The sequence below is a fragment of the Phoxinus phoxinus genome (genome assembly GCF_949152265.1).
Source record: "Phoxinus phoxinus genome assembly, chromosome: 20".
Taxonomy (NCBI): domain Eukaryota; kingdom Metazoa; phylum Chordata; class Actinopteri; order Cypriniformes; family Leuciscidae; genus Phoxinus; species Phoxinus phoxinus.
This window is the reverse complement of record NC_136895.1, coordinates 23,171,633-23,194,919: the sequence shown is the minus strand read 5'-3', so window position 1 is coordinate 23,194,919 and position 23,287 is coordinate 23,171,633. Positions and strand designations below refer to the sequence as shown.

At 36.7% G+C, this 23,287-nt stretch overlaps 1 protein-coding gene and 2 long non-coding RNA genes across 3 annotated transcripts in view; 1 reads left to right on the top strand and 2 right to left on the bottom strand.

The window, feature by feature from the left end:
• LOC306988961 (uncharacterized protein) overlaps window positions 1-23,287 on the bottom strand; it is a 220,421-nt gene that overhangs the window by 1,757 nt on the left and 195,377 nt on the right. Inside the window, exon 4 of the mRNA XM_079594210.1 lies at window positions 21,177-21,491. Coding sequence (XP_079450336.1) covers window positions 21,177-21,491 — 315 coding nt within the window. The remainder of the gene's footprint in view (window positions 1-21,176; window positions 21,492-23,287) is intronic.
• LOC306988988 overlaps window positions 5,466-23,287 on the top strand; it is a 241,940-nt gene continuing 224,118 nt past the window's right edge. The window contains exons 1-3 of the long non-coding RNA XR_013795542.1: window positions 5,466-6,294; window positions 6,375-6,449; window positions 14,008-14,118. This is a non-coding gene — a long non-coding RNA (uncharacterized lncRNA). The remainder of the gene's footprint in view (window positions 6,295-6,374; window positions 6,450-14,007; window positions 14,119-23,287) is intronic.
• On the bottom strand, window positions 13,448-20,039 carry LOC306988987. The gene is made up of 3 exons (XR_013795541.1): window positions 19,936-20,039; window positions 19,784-19,851; window positions 13,448-13,581 (listed from the first exon to the last, which is right to left on the bottom strand). It is a non-coding gene; the product is annotated as an uncharacterized lncRNA (long non-coding RNA).

The window sequence follows — 23,287 nt, the reverse complement described above, 5'->3', positions numbered from 1 at the left end:
GGCCACTGATGCTGTAGAAGTAGCATCAAGGTGGCTGTGGATCAGGAGAGGAGAGGCATGGCGTGTAGGGTAGTAGCGCTACCTGGACATAAGCTGGGACTTGATCACCCCGGCTGGGTTGCCTAGGGGACGGGGTCTGATTGTTGAAAGACCCGAAACCCCCCGTGATCTTAGGTTACATCACTGATGATATGTCCAGGTGCACCAGATGGTGTATCTAAAACCAGATGTTTCTTTTTTATAGTGTAAAATAACTAACTAAACCCAGCTCATTTTCTGCCGGTGCGACGGTTTGTTAGCGCTCGCACTGGTGCCACAGAAAAGTTTCCTAAAATCTCTTTAAGTACGTTAGCATTTGCCCGTCGCACTGACCATTCAGCTTGGTCAGACAGTAACGTTACAGCGTGATTCGCTGCGAGATTAAGGGAGAAACGTTTGAATTAGCTTATTTATTCTGATGTTGTCCTCAGACCATATTATGGTGTCAGAGTGAACAGGGTGGATGGATTCCGAGTTGCTGAAATTTATCAATTTTTACTGAAGAATAGTTTGCAGTTTGATCAGCAGAAGTCAGTTTCAACACTCAGCGAGGAGTTCATAGGCCGCTGCCGTACACACTTATTACAGCAGCAATTACACTCTCACACAGGTCACTAAACTACATCATCACGTCAGGTTGAGTGATTCTGATTGGTTAAGGCACAGATAAACAGAAAATGTCAGAAGAATATCTCCATCGATTATCTGGATGACAGATGGTCATTTTACCTCCCCTGCGTGGCAGTATTTCACCTCAGAACATCCTGTAACAAGAGTACACACACACACACACACACACACACACACACACACACACACACACATACACACACATTCAAATATCATACGTTATCAGTGCATTCATGTACACTGTACAGTACAGATAAAGTGAGAATGGCAGGCAAACAGTTATTTATGTTCATTACTGTAGTTCTGTTACTCACTGTACTGTCAAGTTTTCTCACCGGTGAATGACACATGATGTAATCCAATAACGTTGTCTCTGGTCATCTCTCTTCTGGTCTGTGCGCATGAATGTGTTTTGGAGGAGGTCTGGCTCTGGACGGCCATTTACAGTATAAAGGTGGGATTGTATGCTTTCAATGCTAGCAGGCTAAAGTTAACATTTCCCAGATCACCTATTGCACCTTTAAGTATTTCATATGTTTTACATGATTATATAATAATTTAATATAATAATAATTCATGGTCCTTGACTTTTATTTATGTAGGCCTATCTACAAAAAAAAGTGCTCAAAAGGAAATCAGTTTCATAACCTTCCCCATGAGCCGAAATGATTAGCGTGTGCCTTCCCTCCAATCCCGGCTTCTCATTTGAGAAAAATAAATGGTCGCCCCTCACTCACACTTGAACAATATCACCTGTGTGTCAAGGGATATAAACTCACTATCAAGATAAGATATGTAGGCTATATTTCATTTTATATGAACCAAGTTCTACTGTTGCTTTTATATAATTGGATAATCTTGAACATTTTTGGAATTCAGTAACAATTGATAAACTTAATGAAGCCAGCCGAACTACCGCAGCTAAACAGCTTGCACACATTTGTGACCCAAGTGAGCCCATAATGGACATCTAAAACAGCTTCAATTAGAGCCCACTGTTGACCCATCATGTGTCCCTATGGGCTAACATACATGGCCCATGTGAATGACCCACATGGGAATGTTGACTGGACGTTTATCTCATCAGTCTCAACACTAAACACTCCTGAAGAACAAGATTAGATTATAAATATATAAAACATCTAAATAATTTTAATGCTTCAAAGACTTTATATTGCCTATTTAGAACATAAAAATAAACAGAACAAAACAGCGTGAATGATTTTCTTCAACCCTTTGAGGTAAATCATCGAATGGCTTTATGCCTGAAAAAGCTTGATTTCATGAAACTCGAAAGAGCCAAACGGGTGAGAAAAACTCTTCAGCCAATCAGAAGACTCCTTCAGTCAGCGTGCTACTCACTGATAAGAGCAATGAAGCTTGTGGAAGAAATTTTATCTTTAAGATGTGTGTGACCATCATATGACAGTTAAAGAGCACACACACAAACCTTATTCTAATGTGGAATATGTATTGGAATGGTAAAGAGAGTTGGTACGTGACAGGAGGATAAAATATGATGAGCAAGTCATCAAAGATTGTTCCATGTAATACCATCATTGGCCTAGAAAGAACATTCTGGAAGTCAAGACTATAAAGGAGGAAGGATGCCCTCCCTTCACTGTCACACTCTGCAGACACTCTGTGTGTGTGTGTGTGTGTGTGTGTGTGTGTGTGTGTGTGTGTGTGTGTGTGTGTGTACGACTGCTGGCCTTTTCCTGCAAAAAAATAAACCTCATCAAAGACTATTGGAAATGTTTGCCTCTTATTCAGTGATATAATTGTGTTTGCCACCACAAGCTCAAATACTGATGTCGTGACTCAGTTTCACATCCTGGTTTTTATTCCTTATCTTCTAATAACACCGCAAAACAGAAACCTGTGTTTATCACTTCTTGTTTCCATAGATACTTGACACAGCTCTTATTCTCCTAGAGTCGCTGCTGTGTTATTTTTATTTCCAAAATTTTGCAGCGCTGGTTTGTTTCGATGCTGCTGTGATACGCAATATGTCATGAGATAGAGAGATATAAAAGCTGATCAAGGATACACAAAGAGTAAGAATCAGATGTCAGTGTTGCTGGATTCACTGTTTTATTTTTTACTATTAATTTGTGTTGGGTGGAAATCTGTCCGAAGGGAAAATAATGCCTTTGCCTGTTTGCCCATCAGTCAACCGCAGGAACAGGAGCAAGACTTTTGTCCACTCAACAGAAACCACATTAATGTGGGTCAGTCTGACAATAAACTGGTTTCACTTTAACTCAGAAACTGAGCTGCTAAAGTTTCTAAAGCATTCTGTGGAAACAGTGTTTCTTGCATGAGGGTAAAATATATATTTTTTTTTATTCAACATACTGTTTTGAGGGGATGTTTAGAAATGCAATCATCTTAAATGTATATCTGTTCTCTGATCTAAATGTAATGTAGACTGGTCTCAGTTCTTGTGGTTATTTCAGCATCTTCTCTTCTCTGCGGTTACAGAGCGTGTCTATAGAGAACAACAGCATTAACCAAACCTCTCCCTCTTTTACAATCCTCACAAAATACAATGAATAAAGTGCAATGAAGAGCTGACTTGATTCGAGTTTACACATTAATTATTTGTTTGTGTTGTTATTTTCACTTCTCATTTCATATATTTTTTTTGTCCCTTTGAGTTCCCATAGACCACATCCTGCAGATGTTTGACAGTATCTCAGCAGACACAAACTGACCCTTAATGTTGTTAACATGAATTAAGTGATATTTTAAAGTTCAGACTTTGTGTTTATTCCCTACTAGTATTTAATTCATCACTTCGTCATGACATGCAGTGTTGTGCATTTTTTATATGTATTTGTTGTATGGTTCTGTCTTATCATTTAAAAGCATCTGAAACTACATTTAGTATTTTTAACTACACTGCATTCAGTCAGAGTTGTTTTTACCCAGACCTCTGATGCGCTTGTCCTGCAGATGAAGCTTATGGAGTGACTAAACTGACTGAACATGAACTGATAAATCATGTTGCTTATAATTCCATGTGGGATTGTGGGCCCTACTTATTTTTACTTTATTTAAAAATGTATGGTCTTCAGCTTCTTCCAAAAATGTAATATTATTTAAATATTTACATTTTAAATTCACTAAATTTAACTTGTTCATAATTAACCAAGGGACAATCAAGGCAAGGCAAGGCAAGGCAAGGCAAGGCAAGGCAAGGCAAGGCAAGGCAAGGCAAGGCAAGTTTATTTATATAGCACATTTCATACACAGTGGTAATTCAAAGTGCTTTACATAGAAGAAATTAAAATAATTACATAAATAATAAAAGAAATAAGAATAATTAAAACAGTTTAGAAAATAAAATACAGTGCAAACAGTCGGACGAACAGTGGCACAGTGCTCATTCAGTAAATGCAAAGCTAAACAGTGGTTATTCAAAGTGCTTTACATAGAAGAAATTAAAATAATCAAAAGAAATAAGAATAATTAAAACCCTATCTGAGATGGAAGTGATTGAGCAGGTTTGCGGTGCCACTGGACCTAATCCAGGGACGTCCTCTGCTGGGGTGGTGTCTTACACCAGTATTGCCCAATGGGCCCCCATAGCACGTTTCACTTTGGCTGTTTTAAACAAACAGAGAACCTTTATACTCTCCGTAGTAATCAAAAGCAGTGATATTACCATAATAGACAACAACTGAGATCTAATAAGGTTGTATTTTGAAAAGTCACAATAATAGAGCAAACTTTTTGTTTTTGTTTTAGAATTATTTTGTTCTGTCAGTGTCCCTTATGTTACATCTTTAATCCAGTAGATGGAGACAAGTGACCGTGTTTTCGCTTTCTCAGCAACCAGCCCCAGCACGCGTTAGGCCTATTTGTGTTTGTTTTCAGACATGATAGCGACGTAGGCTACATCACATGCAGCGGTAGAGTTACACTCACTGGACACTGCTTGTGATTAGCAATCACAAAAGTTTATTATTTGCTCGTGGTAAACATTTCATTGGCGTTCTGTTCTTTTTCTGAGCGCGTGCGCACTGTCAAACAGCGCCAAACTGGACTTGATCTTTCCATCTTTCGCGTCTGATTTTTGTTGGGTCAGACCCATCTGCTAGCTATGGGGGGACCGAGACTGAGAGAGCTACATGGAAAAATATGCACAAAACAAGCCACTTTTAAAGTTTGTTGTTTTTATGAATACAAAAGTTGGGTGACCCTCCCCCTAGATTAAAAAAAGTTGGATGACCCTCCCCTCAACAAAGAATAAAAAGGCATGACCCTCCCCTATTTTCCTCCGGTGGCCCATTCCATAAACACCAAACGGTCCCTAAGAATCAGATGTCAGTGTTGCTGGATTCACTGTTTTATTTATTACTATTAATTTGTGTTGGGTGGAAATCTGTCCGAAAGGAAAATAATGCCTTTGTCCATTTACCCATCAGTCAACCGCAGGAACAGGAGCAAGACTTTTGTCCACTCAACAGAAACATTCATTTGGGTCAGTCTGACAATAAACTGGTTTCACTTTAACTCAGAAACTGAGCTGCTAAAGTTTCTAAAGCATTCTGTGGAAACAGTGTTTCTTGCATGAGGGTAAAATACAAAAAAAAAAATTATTCAACATACAGTTTTGAGGGGATATTTAAAGATTATGTGTCATTAAATGCAATCATCTTAAATGTATATCTGTTCTCTGATCTAAATGTAATGTAGACTGGTCTCAGTTCTTGTGGTTATTTCAGCATCTTCTCTTCTCTGCGGTTACAGACCGTGTCTATATAGAGAACAACAGCATTAACCAAACCTCTCCCTCTTTTACAATCCTCACAAAATACACTGAATAAAGTGCAATGAAGAGCTGACTTGATTCGAGTTTACACATTAATTATTTGTTTGTGTTGTTATTTTCACTTCTCATTTCATGTTTTTTTGTCCCTTTGAGTTCCCATAGACCACATCCTGCAGATGTTTGACAGTATCTCAGCAGACACAAACTGACCCTTAATGTTGTTAACATGAATTAAGTGATATTTTAAAGTTCAGACTTTGTGTTTATTCCCTACTAGTATTTAATTCATCACTTCGTCATGACATGCAGTGTTGTGCATTTTTGTTATTTATTTGTTGTATTGTTCTGTCTTATCATTTAAAAGCATCTGAAACTACATTTAGTATTTTTAACTACACTGCATTCAGTCAGAGTTGTTTTTACCCAGACCTCTGATGCGCTTGTCCTGCAGATGAAGCTTATGGAGTGACTAAACTGACTGAACATGAACTGATAAATCATGTTGCTTATAATTCCATGTGGGATTGTGGGCCCTACTTATTTTTACTTTATTTAAAAATGTTTGGTCTTCAGCTTCTTCCAAAAATTTAATATTATTTAAATACTTACATTTTAAATTCACTAAATTTAACTTGTTCATAATTAACCAAGGGACAATCAAAATAAGTGATATTACCAGAATAGACAACAACTGAGATCTAATAAGGTTGTGTGATAAGGTGATGGATATAACCACTGAAGTATTTACGGTAGTTCTGTGTGGTAGGGTGAATACGGTAGTGTAATGGCGGCGCGCACGCTGAACAGACAACGCCAGATCGGCTGCTGATATTTCTGTCTTTGAGGTTAATCAAACCCTCATTGATTGTATTCGTTTTTAATGTGATATTTTGTACAATCATGTGTATTCAAATATTTTGTGCAGATTGTGAGCATACATTCCTGAATTGTAAAACAGTTGTCATAAGCTGTAGTTGTTGAGAGAGACAACGCCAGATAGGTAGGAGTGAGTTTCCTTATTGAAAAGGCTGTGTTTGATGATGTAACTGTTTTTAAATGTGTGATAATCATGTGTATCTAAATATTGGGCAGGCTGAAATGATGGTTTGCTCCTGGTTTGAAAAACAGTTGTTGTAAGCTGTTTCCAGGTAACGTTATGTGATGTATGGTTGAAATGTATAGGCTAATTAATGTATGTTTTTTTGAGGAATGTTGTTTTTAAATGTTTTGTTTGTGAATGTCGTGGCACAAATAATAAGGGTGTTTTTCTGGCTCTATTTTAGGAGTAAGTCTTTGTCACTGTTTTGAATCACTGAAATTCAGTGAACTTATTGGACATCTGCACTGATTTATGTGTATGAATCCTTTTAAACTTATCAACTTACTACCATCCAAGCCCATTTATTTAATAGTTGTCAATAAAATGAATTGAAATAACAACTGGGTTGGACATTTTAATGTACACCATTGATAGGCTTTACATTTGTATTTTGAAAAGTCACAATAATAGAGCAAACTTTTTTTATTGTTTTAGAATTATTTTGTTCTGTCAGTGTCCCTTTATGTTACATCATTAATCCAGTAGATGGAGACAAGTGACCGTGTTTTCGCTTTCTCAGCAACCATCTCCTCCATGTCTGTTGACTTGAGACTGGTCTGAACTGAAGAAAACGTTTCTGGTGTCGCACAGATGCTCAGTGTTTTAAAAATCCCATAAACTTTCATTGAGGGAGTCAAAACTTTTGAACAATATTTGAAGCAACATGTTAAAACATTTTAGCGATGTGCTAATCGTGTTAGCAAGATGTTAAAACTCGCAAGCAATGTGTTAAATCATGTGAGCAACAATGTACTAATGCTAAAAACATGCTAGCAATGTGCTAAACCGTAGACTATGTTAATGATGTGTTAATATGCTGGCTAATATATCATTTTATTGATCTTAAGTAAAATCTTCAAACTTCAAGTTTGAAATTTTATTTTAAACATTCAGACAAGGGCTCTCTGTCAAGTCAACTTCAAAGTCTGTTCACAAACTTCACTCATAGCCTATAGTTTTATTATATTATCAAGCACTACAGAATTATTTAGATATAATCTCTTTTCAAACCCTATTTTGGTTTTTTAACCAGATGAGACACATATGAATCAGTTTGTAGTGGATTAATTGATGGTCAGGTTTTTGTGAAACAAGTTTAAGATATCGTCATTGTTATCTTCTATATCCGTATAGGCTACCATATCTCTGAACCAGATATCCAAATTAGTAACCTGCTTATAAGAAGCTTCCAAGAACAACAAGCAAAATGAAGAGACCCCTCGCAATTTCATTAATTATCAACATGTTGTGCATAATAAATTATCCTCTAAAAACACAATAATTGAAAATGGATCTTGTTTTGAGATTTTTTTCATTAGGCCTAGTTGCTCACTGCAACTTCCTGAAGTTTTATTTTAGGAACTATATATATGAAATATGGTCACCATGTTTATGAAGCACATGACTAAAGTTCACACATTTGTTGATGTGATCATGTGAAGCGCAGTTTCATCTATTTCTATTAGTTTCTGAACTGTGTCATTTCACACTGAATAAATATTTGTCACTTTAACGCTCAATGTGCCTCAACTTGCTACAGAAATGTTTGACTCATTTCCAGCAACAACCTCATCATAATTATTTTAAGTATTTTTAGTATAATTTTGAAATGGCAATACAGCGATGAAATCAGATAACATGGTGTATTGATATATGGTCTACTATATGGCATTTACATGGCAATAACAGTGCAGTATTTTCTGCAATAGACTATTAAATGTTAGGCATTCTCTTTTTCTTTTCTTTTCTCACTTCTCACTTTTCTCAGAAGCAACATCCTGTAGAGCATTTTGACAGTGTATTTCAGTGGCAAACAGCCTGTATACGATGGCCTTGTTTGGAGCTGATATAAACTGATCTCCCAGCTTCCAAAACCAAAAACCAGACCATCAGAAATCACATAATGCACTTAAGACTAAAAACACCTTAGACTGGATTTGTCAGCAGGGTAGAAAATTTGTTTTAGAAATGTAGCCTATTTGATAGGCTATACTTGGAGTGTGTGTGCTTTACATACTGTGCTCTCAGATCATCTTCTAGGGTGGATATAGGCGAATATAGGCTACAGTACAAATATAATCAAATTATTTCACAATTCTTTATTTTCTGTACAAAAATCCTGAATTGTTAAAAGGCATCATCATCATCACGCCCCCTAGTGTCCTGATGTGAGTGCCTGATTCCTCACCACTAACCACTCGGTGAGTTGCACAGTTTTGAAAACGAACGTTAAGGGTTGTTTTAAGGACATGTTTGTACATGGCCATAGACTCCCATTCTAAGGCGGTCATGGGCAATTCTAAAATGGTCAAAAAGTCGAGACACCATTGTCAACATTTATTTGTCCACCACTCTTGTTCATCCAAAACAAACTACAAAATAGACTCAAAGTGTTAAATACCAGAATGATCTTTTAAGGTAGGCTAATTATTATAACAGTGAAAAGCCTTCTGTGTTCAACACCTGGAGCTCCAGCTGTGTCATCTGCAAAAAAACCTGTCCTTTTTACAGAAGCAACACATGATGAGATGTACAAGGTCCTTAGGCCTGAATTACTGTGAGCCTATAGGCTACTTGGACAATAATAATAATCAAATAACAATTCCAAATAAATGACAAGATGACTGTTTGAAGATGTATGTGCATCAACAAAGAGACTAGACTAGGTCACAGGGGTGAGCTTTAAACTGATTTCTACGTAGAGGTTTGTTTTGACATTGACTCTTATAGCCTAACCCTGAGCGGCAGGGATCACTGGTGATCCTGGATTACTGTTTTGTTAATTTCATTACTAGTTAAAACATCACACTCTTACTTAATCTGGACAATATTAGCTTTATTAGAATGGTTTAAAACTCCAGCTTCGATATTTGACCAATGTTTATAATTAAACTGGTTTGCAGTGACATTAATTTCTTAATTTATGCCAGGAGTGCAAAATAATTAATCTGTAACGTTCGTTATTTTGAATAGAAATCATCACTCATACAGCAGCCATTCATCTCATCTCCGGTTTATTTGTGTTCATATACATACAATATCCACGATCCGCGAGGGATATTAGTCCAATGGTGCGCACATTTGGAGAAATAATGAATATGACATTTTTTAAAAATATTTTATAATGCAGAAACACATTTCTATTCAAATATAATTGAAATAAGCGATCAAGAATGCTAAAAACAGCTAACAGAGCTAGCGATGACTCTACTTTTGCTGATTGAGTAACCCCAAAGTGCATGGACGATGGGGCGGGGCGACACTGTCGCTCCGCCCACCAACAATTTCATTGGTTTATAATACAGCAATCTTATTGGAGAAGACACTTGAGGCATGAGCATGCGCATTCCTTTATGTACGAGTTTATGAATGATCTTCTACGCAGGCCGTAGGCTACTACGCATGGCGATTTCAGTAACGATCAATTAATGTTTTTATTAACTTAATACGAGTTACAGTTAAAGGGTTAGTTCACCCAAAAATGAAAATAAATGTCATTAATGACTCACCCTCATGTCGTTCTAAGCCCGTAAGACCTCCGTTCATCTTCGGAACACAGTTTAAGATATTTTAGATTTAGTCCGAGAGCATTCTGTCCCTCCATTGAAACTGTATATACAGTATACTGTCCATGTCCATAAAGGTAATATAAACATCATCAAAGTAGTCCATGTGACATCAGTGGGTTAGTTAGAAGTTTTTGAAGCATCGAAAATACTTTTTGGTCCAAAAATAACACAAAATAAGACTTTATTCAGCATTGTATTCTCTCCCGGGTCTGTAGTCAATCCTTCACAGTTACGCTGATGGCGTAAGACACTGATGACGTGTATTTCTGGTGCGCCCGAGCTTCATTTATAGACTGAGGGAAACGCACGCTGTAAAAGTGTCTCATCCGCGACATGCACATTTACGCACCATTAAAAAAATGATATCCACGCAAACAATGTAGAATAGCTTGAATATAGCGTGCGTCTCCCTCAGACTGTAAACGAAGCTCGGGCGCACCAGATAACACGTCATCAGCGTCTTACGTCAGCAGCGTCACTGCGGAGTCCTGAACGCAGATTGACAACAGACCCGGGAGAGAATACAATGCTGAATAAAGTCTTATTTTGTGTTATTTTTGGACCAAAAAGTATTTTCGATGCTTCAAAAACTTCTAACTAACCCACTGATGTCACATGGACTACTTTGATGATCTTTTTATTACCTTTATGGACATGGACAGTATACTGTATATACAGTTTCAATGGAGGGACAGAAATCTCTCGGACTAAATCTAAAATATCTTAAACTGTGTTCCGAAGATGAACGGAGGTCTTACGGGCTTAGAACGACATGAGGGTGAGTCATTAATGACATTATTTTCATTTTTGGGTGAACTAACCCTTTAATACGACTTAAGTTACTGTACAACAAACAATCCCTTCAAGGCAGACCGCCGTGTAATATAGCTACGTGCTGCTAAATCTGGGGAACAATTCTTCATTCGTGGCCACGATATACAGTAGCCTATAAGTTATCTAGGTCTATATCAAGTGAAGTCAAACAAATTTGTATAGCGCTCAATTCACATCGTTTTATAGCAGCTTTACAAAAAGTAATATAGGCCTAAGCATTAATATTGAGCAGTTTTAGAGCTGGGCGATATAAATAAATATGTTGCTGATATAAATGATAGGCTACAATGTTTTAGATTTAGCTAAATTATATTTAATAATTTACCCAGCAGATAAGTCAATGGCACTTTAAGTGAGCAATGATCATGACTGCATTAAATTACTAGCATTGCAAGGAGAGATAGCCATAGGCTGAGATAGGCTAGTAGACAAAATTTTCCGAATGTCATGCAGGGCTGCGTAATTTTACATCATTCATTTATGCTTCTTCATTTTTCTATTAGGGTTGGTGAATAAAAACAAACTCGGAATTTTACACTATATAATGATAATTCACTGTATTTCAGTAAGACACAGTTCTGAAAGTGACAAATAAGACAATATAGGCTTCCAATTAATAGGCTACAAGCCCTGGCCATTGTTTTTTTTTTTTGGCACAATGGGAATTTAAAAACCTGCAGTGCTGAAAAGTCAAGAAAAAAAAAATCTACTAAAACTGATATGTCGATCTATAGCAAATATTATTATTTATGTGCTCAATTTAAGTAAGTAGACATAAGTAACTATTTGAAGTAGGCTACTGTTAAGCTATAGGCCTATGCACAGATTTTTTTTTTTTTAATAGTTAGGCTACAGCTATAGCCTATGCCAGTGTTAATATTTGAAACTATTTTTCACAGGTAAACAACAAGGAAATATGAGTTTGCCATTAAACATTTTATTTGCACTTTGTGCCAAAAAATGCAAGCATTGGAGAACAAATCTCGTTAAAAAAATCAACAAAAAACAGTCGTGCTTTAAATAAAAAAAAATGTAACGTTACATTTACAATTTAAAATCAGCTGCTTGAGTTCGGGTTTGTCCGATGTCTTTCCTTTACAGCGATTTATCATAATTTGCGTAAAATCCAGAGTTTGAGCCGATACACCGACCCTGATGGAAATATGAAAACAACTCTAACGTTAGGCCTACACTGAGGTGCTGTCACCAAGCGTTCGTTTTTAAACAATAACTTAGTCTATTCTGTGTCTTAACAATAAAACATTAGCCAATAGATCTTAACTAAAATTACCATGGTAAACCGGTAATAAGATATACGATTAGAGTTAGCATTTAATAGTTCTTTAATGGACAAATCATTCACAAAAATAGTACATAAAGAATGCGCATGCTCAGGCTTGAATCATCTAGGCCAATAAGATTGCTGTATAATAAGCCAATGAAATTGGGGTCGCCCCGCCCCATCGTCCAGACTGCACTCTGGGGTAGCCTACTACTGCTGATTCGAGTAAGCAATGACATCAGCGCGATATGATTCGTTTCTAAATCTGTCAATCATCTCACGTGTCCCAACGTGACCAAGGCTGTCCTTCTTCACTGACTGTCTGTGTTTACTTCCTCATTCTGAGCTACGAGGCAAACTCAACTAAACACATCTCTTCGTGTGTTTAAAAAAGCAAATAAATGCAGGATTAAAGTATATCTGGTTTGTGTGTGTGCTTTCTGTTCGATTTTGGTTATCATAAAATAGGCTTCATAAAATGCATACTTTTAGTGATATCATCCTCAGATTTAAAATGAAGCATGACCACACTTGTAGCTACACTTTAGTTGTGGTTATAAGTTGATATCCTACATTCAAAAAAATATTTTAAACATTTAATAAATATATTCTTAATATTTGTTGTTTTTGTTTTATGTTTGACCTTATATATCTCAATATTTATAACAGTTTGATGAATTTTGAGTCTTGAACTCTAAACTCTAAAGGGTTGGCTTTCTAAATATATGTTGGTTATGTGTATTCAGAATGAGTTCTGAGCAGAAATCTTTTTATTTTGGCTATGTCATGAATGCATCACTTGCCAAAATTGAGGGTGACGAGGAAGATATACAGATTTATACTATATATATAACTTACGTGTTTAGCGGTCGCAAAGTCATTACTCATTCAAAATAAGTATCTACTCAAGAGATTATGTGATTTCAAACGCAGCCCATGGCTCAAAGGATCCTTCAAATTGAGATGTTCTTCGACTGAGCTTTATGACGTGGCAGCTGAGATATGCACCCACTTGAGAAAGAGAAGCACCCAGACACATCTCTGATGTGCTTTTAAATATATACGTCATTAATAACTAGTTGTTCAGTTCGGTTCTGTATATACTGCATAGAATTTGTGTAAATGCGGTGGTCACTACCTAAAAAGTTAATACAATTGTATAATGTGATTGTAGCTCCTGTAAATGACTGAACTGTGTGTAAGCACTGAATGGTGAATTGACGGCTGAGTTTAGCTGCAGTGTGTTACGTAACGTTGAACGTAAAACAAAGCAAACTTAGCATGAAGAATTGGATTAACGTCTCGTGACGACACCCGCGTACACCACCTCTTCCTCCTGTGTAACAGTCTGAAAGAAAACACAAACACAAAAGAGACAAATGCTTAAGTATCAGAGTGAGATGTTTTTCAAGAACAGTGCTTACCACTAAAGAAAACCAAAGGAATCCTCCTCATACTACAACAGTCATAAAAACTACATTTTAAACGAACATTTTAAAACTGTATTTTAATGCATGCATATTCAAGAGAATCATGATTTTTTTTTTACTGTAAATGATTAAATTAAACATTCTTAAAATGTTCACTCTCATGTCACCGTAGACAACAGTCCAATATCACTCTATTGAACATTAAGCTATAATGACCCTTAACCAATTTACTCTCAATTCGGTGTAGTTTTACCACTTTTTGGTTAGTGTTTTCATGCAGGTTTGACTAAAAAGCAATATTTGTAATGAAGGCCAAAATCATTCACACTCGTTCTCTCTCACAGACACAACCATGTCTTCAGTTTTTTGTTCCGGAAGTCCAGTTTCCTGTGGAGCTGTGTCTGTTTCAGCCTGCAGAAACATCCGGAGCTATTATAGGCCTAACGGTTTTACCGGTAATGAACCCTTATTTTGTACCTCAGAAATAACACTCTGTTTGTTCTCTCTTACTCCTGTCTCTAGATTACATGATATTTATTTTTCCTTTCTAATGGCTTCAATGTATCTACTCAAATTGATTAATTTTCTTGGATCTAACACCTGTCTGAATGCCGCAAAATGTTGAATTTCCTCAAACAAGCAATGTATTCAATTTATCAGTGCTACGGTTGAGTTAATATCAGTAGTGTCTGTTTAATTTGTTAATTCAGTCTGCCTGTTAACATCAAATTTCCTTCCTGAGTTAAAGGCAGAAAATTCCCACATGTAAATGTTAACGTTTGCTTTGAATGAATGAGTGAATAAATAAACAAATAAATAAATAAATGAAATAATTTAACTTTGGAGGGGCTTCTTGTAGACGTTGTTCACGGGCAGCAAATAAAGACCATAGACTGGCATTACACACTATACGTGTTTGTAACAGAGAGTGAGACTGGAATTACTGACGACTCGTTCAGGCACTTTTACATTCACTAACAGCCATAACACACACTACATTACCTTATTTGAAAAAAGCAAAATAGGGGCACTTCAAATGAAAATAGAATTTTAAAACTATTTATTTAATTCAAGTTTTGGAATGTATCAAAGTAAAACAATACAGTCAATAGTAAATACATTTTAAATAGCTTAAAGGTGCTGTATGGAGTTTTCAGCGGCATCTAGCGGTGATGTTTCAGATTGCAACCAATACGTTTACAAGCGAGTGCTCGTGCGCGTGCTTTCTTTTGTTTTTTATTATTATGTGGAGTTTGTGTTGGAGTCTGTGTTGTGCTGCTCGTTTCTTAGTATTAGCAGACTCCATGTCATAAAGTTGCAGTGTCGTCGCTGTTGAGTGCAAAGTTAGTAGACGAGGCGAGAGGCGAGACGCTCGGGAGCGCGCATGCAGGTCTCAGTCACGTCACTGGATTTCGCCGCAAATCCGACCTGGAGCCTTCACATAGAGATAAGAATACTTGCTTTCAGAGGTAATAGCAAAACCCGCCAAGTGGATCATTTTATTGTGAGATTACAACCCCTTCACACACAGGTAATAAAAAATGGATTCATTTTAGTAGAAAACTCCATACAGCACCTTTAAAAAAGCATTTGCCACTTGCTTTTCTTTGTCCTTTTTTCACGCATGTAGCAGTGATTTGAAAGGGCCCAACACAACACCAATGTTGTAGAACTCGAAACTGAACAAAGCCAGACTTAGACTCAAGTCTACAAGGCTGTTTTTTTCCAGGAGCATTTGGACACGACCAGGACTTTGACTATGAGCTGGCCTTGACTATTCATAAAAAATATGGTGTTGGACTCGGACTTCAGTTTGAGAACACTGCTAATTAACTATGGTATATAACATGGCTATAGCAAACAAGAACTTATTTAAAGAGGGATTAGATGCTTTTACTAGCTGGTCCATCAATGAGAGGTTTTGGTCATTAGTGACTGAATCTCTAAGCAGGATAGTACAAACTAAACTATTGACTCAGTTGTGGATCTGGGGCCGTATTCACAAAGAATTTTAAGGCTAAAAGTAGCTCCTAACAGGCGAATTTAGGAGCAACTCCTAAAAATAATGGGCGTGTCACTCCTAACTTTAGGACTCGTAATTTTTTTCACTAAGGGTAATTCACAAAGCATTTTAGCCCTAAAAGTAGCACCTTAGTCTGGGACAGCTTAAAAGAAGTCGAGAGGACTCCTAACTCACTAAGACCTATTCACAAAGGATCTTAAAATCGCCGCGCGACACAGTGTGTTGGAGACACTCAATGACACGGAGTTATTACAAAGATACCGCCTTAACCGTGAGGGAATACTGATTGTTGTGGATCTTGTGAGGAATCAATAACAGCGCCAACTAATCGCAACAACCCAATCAGTGCCGAATTGAAATGTTTGATAACACTTCGCTACCTGGCAACGGGGAAAATGCAATTGTGTAACGCCGACGATCTAGCGATATCCCATTTCTTTTCCGTTTTGGCGAGTTCATAATCCACCGTCATTCAACTATTATTACTTCAATAGGAGCAACATTTCCTTGCATTAAGTAGTCTATTTAGGCTAATAGGATGTCAATTAACCAAGCAAGTGTTAATGCAAGTGTCATTTTTCATTATTAGGCAAGTGGCGGTTTTCATTAGGGTATTAGGCTACCTTGATTTAATTGAATTGAATTCACAACTTTTCTCTCTCTCTCTGCCTTTTTAGAATTACACTTCACTGGGGCCTGCACAAACATGTCATTATATATGCATTTCAATGACATTATTATTATTATTTTGTGTAGGACACAGACATATGTAGATGTTGTAATTCCATGATTTATTGCTTCTGTGTTATGTTTCGCATGATGGCCTCGTGCATGATAATTGACGTCATCCATAGCAACGAAGACTCACTCTTAGTTTAGGAGTTGTCATTTTTCCTTACTAAGAGTAGGTCTAAAAGGCGTTGTGAATAACTTTTAAGAGAACACTCCTAGCTAAAATCTTTTAGTGCGATTTAGGAGTACTCCTAGTGGTAAGATAAAATTCTTTGTGAATACGGCCCCAGAAGACTCACTCTCCTCATGCAAAGTTTTTAGATAGCAAGCAATAATAATTACAATTGACAAATGAAAACTAATAAAAATGAAAACAAAAACTAGTTAAAATTGCTACTTTGAAATAAAAGTATATTTATGGGGACATTAAGAGTTACAAATGTAATTTTTGTCACTGCAGTCAAATGAGAGGTGTAAAAAATAGCCTAATTTTGAAATGTCTTTCCCATGTTCAAATTTGCAGAACTATCTTCAGCTTTCAGTGTTACAGGAAACTCACACTTTTAGCAGCTCTAGCTGTGTTTATTTTAGCAGAAACACTCTGAGCGACAACACATGTACTGTTTTTACAGTTATTTTTGAGTGAAGTGTCAAGATCTTATCTGCTCTTTCTCTCTAGTCATTGTGGACATCTAACCGTAGCTCCTTTTTTGCCCTGTTATTGCTCAGAGAGCATGTTTTGTGAGCCAAAGTTGAAGCATTTATGTTTAAAGGTGCATAGCGCACGATTCTGAGTTTTTGCAGAACTATGCCACCTCTGGCGACAAGCGAATTTGTAGCCAGAGATGTGCACGCACAAGACAAAAGTTTTCTTTTTTTTTATCTTACGTGGAGTTTGCGTTGGTGTTTGAAATGAACTACAAGCAGGCCTCTTACAATCCATCTTCTACGGAGAATGCCGGCGAATACACAAACCTGCCAGACATAGGGGAGCCCGGGGCACAACCTAACGCGGGGCTAAATGTAACACGGACCTTTCATGTAGTTACTCAGGGTCACGCGGGTTGTGTTTACGCTCTTTTTCTCTCGCTGCCAGAAGACGGTCTCCCGTGGATTTGTGAAAAGTTTTGGTAATATTTTGTGAAGATACGGGACAAAGAGTGTTTTGACACCATCTAAGTATTTTTTTTCAACATACATATTTTTCTGTTTCTGAGTTGTGTGTGTACGTCACCAAATCTAACTTTATATTGCCTTAATCACTGTCTTGTTGGCTAAAACATGGCACCATTTTGAAACATGTCAGCAACTCTAGCAACTGTTAGCTAGGTTTAAAATATTTTTTACACAGCGGGGTTAGTTGTAGCACAGTGTTTACGACAGGGAGCCTAATTCGTTCAGGGTTTTTTTTTTTTACAGAATGAGACATCCAAAGCGGAAAACAGAGGGGTGAGTAGGGACCTTCAGTGTATTGCTGCCAGATGAATTTGAATCAGTCAAAATATGATTTTTTTTTCACTTTGTAGGCTATGGGATTTGTTTACTATATTGATCACTTGTTTATTTATTAAAAATATTGCCTGTTTTCATGTAATAAACACTTGTGAATTTAAGCTTGTTTTTTTTTATTATTACTATTAATAATAATTTTGCATGCAGCTGCCACACAAAAATATAATTCAATGCAATTGCAATATTTGATGATTTTATTTATTTATTGCAAAACTGTGCAGCCCTTTCCTATATCTCTATCCATGATATTGATCCATAATAGAAGGATGATTGGATGAGGGATGGATGTATGGATATCTATCTATACAGATGTACAAACAATATCAAACTATACAGATAAAATAGTACTGAATTATGTGTGTTACACACAAGTGTTACAACTAACCCCTCTGTCTGTTACATCTAACCCCGCATATGGGGTAAGTTGTAACATTTGCACTTCTGTCACTTTCAGTGCAACTGTACGAAAATGGAAGGTCCTAGAAAAAAACTTTAAGTGTTCATTTGTAGCAGAGATGTGTATGTTTCTTGTGTAAAAAAAAAAAAGATTCATCTAACCTAATTATTTTTTAAATAATTGAGCCAAAACCAAAATGCGGTTGTGCCCCGCTCTCCCCTAGCTATGTGAGCGTGCCGTGAACGCGCATGACGTCACGCCCAGTCTCAAATTCCGGCCCGAATCCCTCTTATTTATTTTACTTTACAGGATTATAGAGACAATCTCAGTGATCAGAGAAGGGCTCATTCAGCCCATCAGGCAATTGTTTAAGCATGTATGGGTTAGAAAAACGGGTATTTTTAACATGAAAAGTTGCTTAATGCACCTTTAACCTATAGAGTGGTACGACTACGGTCACATGTGGATAGTTATTTATGTGCCCCTGCATGAGATTTTAGACTGCACACAGTGACGTAATATAACTGTCTGCCAGTCTCGAACTGTGCTTTCGTTCTATGTCTGGAGCTGAGCCAGAGACAGACACGCTCAGCGCTGTCATATATCACAACTATGCAGTGTTTTCAACCATATAATGTTTATTTTAGGTTTCAGACATTTAAATACACATAGGAACACAATACATGTATAGTATGTAGCTACAAGCAAATTCCCCTCCAAATACCTAAGCGATCGTCAGCCGTCCAATGGTTGAGCAATGCTGAGCAGAGCTCAGCACTCAACAGACCAATCATTTTCCCAATAGGCTACACACATTATCAAATTATTTTAAACGACAAAACACACTCACTTGAACAAGTATTTGAGAATCGGAATATCAGATAGTTGCTGACATGGTTAGCAAGTTTCTGAATATTTTGAATAAAAAAAGGAAATAAAAGGAATACATTTGCCATACAGAATGTTGTGGCTGTGATGTGTCATGACAAGCATGAAGCGTCGCTGTGGAAATGGGTAATAAGGGGAAACATTCTAAAATAACGGTCACCTTTAAAAAAAAATTATCTCCGGGTGTGTGGGGATCAGATAGAATATTTTAAATGTAACCGTGAAAGGTTTAAATTTGAGAATAAAAGGGATCGGAATGCTGTAAGATTGTAGATAATGTCATAGCTACAGTTAAATATTATTTTTCAAAAGGCATTTCTGAGAGTCCATTTCTTCCTTATAATGCAGCTGTCTGTAGACATGTCAAGCAGATCACTGGGTTTAGAACAGACTCATCACGTTTTCTTTTAATTTCCCTGTTTACCTTTTTATTTACATGAATTTGCAACCATAGCCTACGTAGAAATATGGAAAATATGCATTATATAATACTAGTGTATAAACTCCTCCTCAATTATACAATGAATGCTCAGATTGTACAGTGTAAACATAACATGAATTGTCTTACCGCTTTTTGTGCATTTCTTTTGTAGAACATTGGATCAGCGTAAGTGATCTCTTCATCACGGGTCTGAACTGTTTGAATAATAATGACAGGCATGTTAAAACAGCAAAACTGTAACTATTTCTTCAGATGTAACAGAAGTATGAAACACTTGCCCTGTTGATCTGTTTGTCTGTGTTTCCTGCAGATCCAGAAGATCCCAACAGCAGCAGCAACGACCATCAGAGATCCAGCGACAGCAGAAGAGATCAACACTATCTGAGTTTGCTGGTAAGATTCTGGAAAGATTAAGAAAAAACAACCTGTCAGTCTGTCTGTAGAGGCCAAAGTACAATTCTTATATTCATTTTACACCCTTCCTGACAGATGTATAATATCTAAACGTTGTCCCATTGTTAAGGTGCATTAAAGGGGACTTAAAACATGGTGTTAAAACAACCACATTTCAGATTTCAAGCTATGAAACTTGCAGGACGTTTTAATGGTACAAAGACCTCTTATATACCAAAAGATCAAGGCAAATTTGGTTTCTCATGTCATGACCCCTTTAAATATTTAATATTTTGGCTTTCTTCTTATTTCTTTCACCAGAATTTTGTTTATCTGGTTGAGTTGAGCCGCATAGCTTTACTTCATTACTTTACTTTACACCATAATGAAGGCTTATTGGCCGCACTAGTTGTGCCGTTGCTTGTCGCCTGTTTTAAAATCTAAGCCATGAAAGAATAAAGGCTTTTTATATTTTTCTAAAAACTAATTACTCGAGTGTCTTGGATTGTTTTTTCTTATGAGTAGCTTTACTTCATCTTTGTTAGGTTGAGTTCATTAGAGTTAATTATGCATTTAATTAAAATGCATATTCTGCCCTGTTGTACTTTCAGTAAATTACACTTGAACGTTCTTGTAAGTTATTTTGCTCTGATGTCATCAAAGAAAAAAAAAAAAAAAGTTTAATGCCCCTGGATCTGTAGTAATTCACTCATGTCGAGTTTGGCTACTTACAGTTATTTTATTCAATGTGAAATGTTGCATATTGCTGTAATATATCTGTGTATCCTCCTGTAAGAGCACAATGGATCAGACACGGATGCTCATGACACATGAAAGAAGTTTATTAAACTATTTCAGTTCAATAATGTGTGTGTTCCTTTTGCCCCTTGAGCGGGAGATAATTACTGTGGATCTGGTTGTTTTTCATGGACTGGAGGGTGATTGTAATTATTTTGTTTGATAAATAAACTGTAAATGTTAGAATAAGATAAAGAAAACTGCATCTGAAATGTATCTTCAAGAATTCTAATAAATAATCTTAAAATATCATTATGGGTTATGACACTAATTATATAAATTTTTGAATATGACAATGATAGAAGCAATCACATGTAATTATGCTCACCATCAACAGTAACATTGAATCTCTTGATAATCTTCTTATTCCCAATAATGGTTCTTAGTTGATAAAGTCCAGAGTCTGTGGTTCTGATGTCACTGATGGTCAGAGATCCGGTCTGATCCAGTTTCAGTCTGTCTCTGAATCTCTCATCATTATCATATCTAGTAGTGTTCCTGTTCACTATAGCGATGCGACTGTCTCCAAACCTCCACTCGATCTCTTTATCTCTCTGTATGTCTGTGAGATCAGGGTTTAGAGTGACAGATTCTCCCTCCATCACTGACACTGACTTCACTGCATCTGTGTAACCAAACACTCCTGGAGAACCAAGAGGAACAGTTCATCAGACACATGAAGTACTTTTCTGTAGTCAATTAAACAATTGTTTAAATTGATGTTTTTTTTTTTGTTTTTTTTTTTACAGCCGTCTGCTTATTTGATTCAATGGTGAATTGAAAACTGGAAATGTGATCTCAATGGAATATAGAAACAAATAAAAAAGTATAGTAAAACAGCATTTGTTTAGGTGAACTTTTTATTTATTTATAGCTAATTAAAATAAAGGCAAAACCATTTCAAATCTCAAATTTCCCTTTTAAATTCAACTCCTCAACCTGGACATGTATAGCTTAATTTTAAAAGTGTGATTTCGAGAAGATTTTCTGAAGAACATTCAACTCTTAAATCTGAAATTTATGGAGACCTTTTAGAGCCACCGACTACAAAACTGAACCTAAGTATCTTAGCTTTCAATTGTCTTATATATTAGAACATTTTAAGTATGAATAATTTAATGATGGCTATAAAGTGTATAACCAGGGAACTAAATATGTCACTCATGCACCAAAAATTCAAATTCAAACTACTTCTCACATATCAAAGATAGCATCTTTATCTAAAATAAAAACTGACATGAAAAATAAACTTAGCTATATTAGATTAAATTCGTCAATACATAGGCTATAAAATATTTGTACTTACCAACAAGATGCCATATGCAGAATAAAAGTATTGTGTTAACCATTTTCAGTTAAGCAGTTCTCTAAATGCTTTAAATAATAACACAATTTAGGTCAGAACTAAACAATAGAAGTGTGGCATTAAACCAATTACAGATCTCATAAAAAAAACGTGTTTAACTAAACTGTCTTAGGTTAACAGTTGTTCGAGATAATTAATGCAGAGATGCACGAGTGGGTGTGTTTAGTGACGGTGTCAGTGTGTGAAGTTTACAACCAGTGTTAGGCGTATAAAAACACTCCCACAATTTCTTGTTTTCGTTTAATTAAACGTTGTTAACAAACAAACAAATAAAACAAAACCTCTAGTCAGAATGCATAGGCTATGTGAATAGACATTGGGTTGTGGATGCTGCTCTGATGTGAGCATTTGTTTCAAGCAAATACGTAGTACAGTAGTCACATCTGTTATACACACGCATTGTGAAAGTAAAATTGTCTTATATCAGTGAGTGATTATTATTAATATTATCGTCCAGATGCAGGTGGCGGTGCTAATGCATTAAATTTGTCAGTATAAACTCTGATGATGATGATGATGATGACGAAGACGTTCAATTCCATCAGTCAGTTTGTAAAGTTTTAATTACGAATTAGTTGTGTGAAAGTGGAAGACCGGTTGAACAGCATTAACCCGTTTCACATTTCTTCATTTAATATTTTCTTTTAAAACAGTTTCACGTAAACCCCTGCCTTGTGTGGTTCGATTGAATCGAACTCTAGTTCGTTTCCCCCCTTGGTGCGGACCTTTTGGGCAGGTGTGAATACAGCAATCGCACTCTGGTGCGGACCAAACAATCGAACCGAGACCCAGCTGAAGAGGTGGTCTCGGTACGGTTCCAAACGAACTCTGGTACGGTTCGTTTACGATGTGAACATGAACCGACCCAATATCGGCCCAATATCAATATCGACCCAATATTGTTCGTTCAAGTACGAAAGAGAATTCCATTCCGGCGCGCTGTCTGGCCACACGATACTGTTGCGCGTCTTTCTGCGCGTCGTGTGTGCATAAGCTATAAGGGGGTCTCCAACACGTCGCTCGCGAGCCACCAGTAAAGTTAGCTGATTGGAGGTAGCTCGCCAATAAAGCTT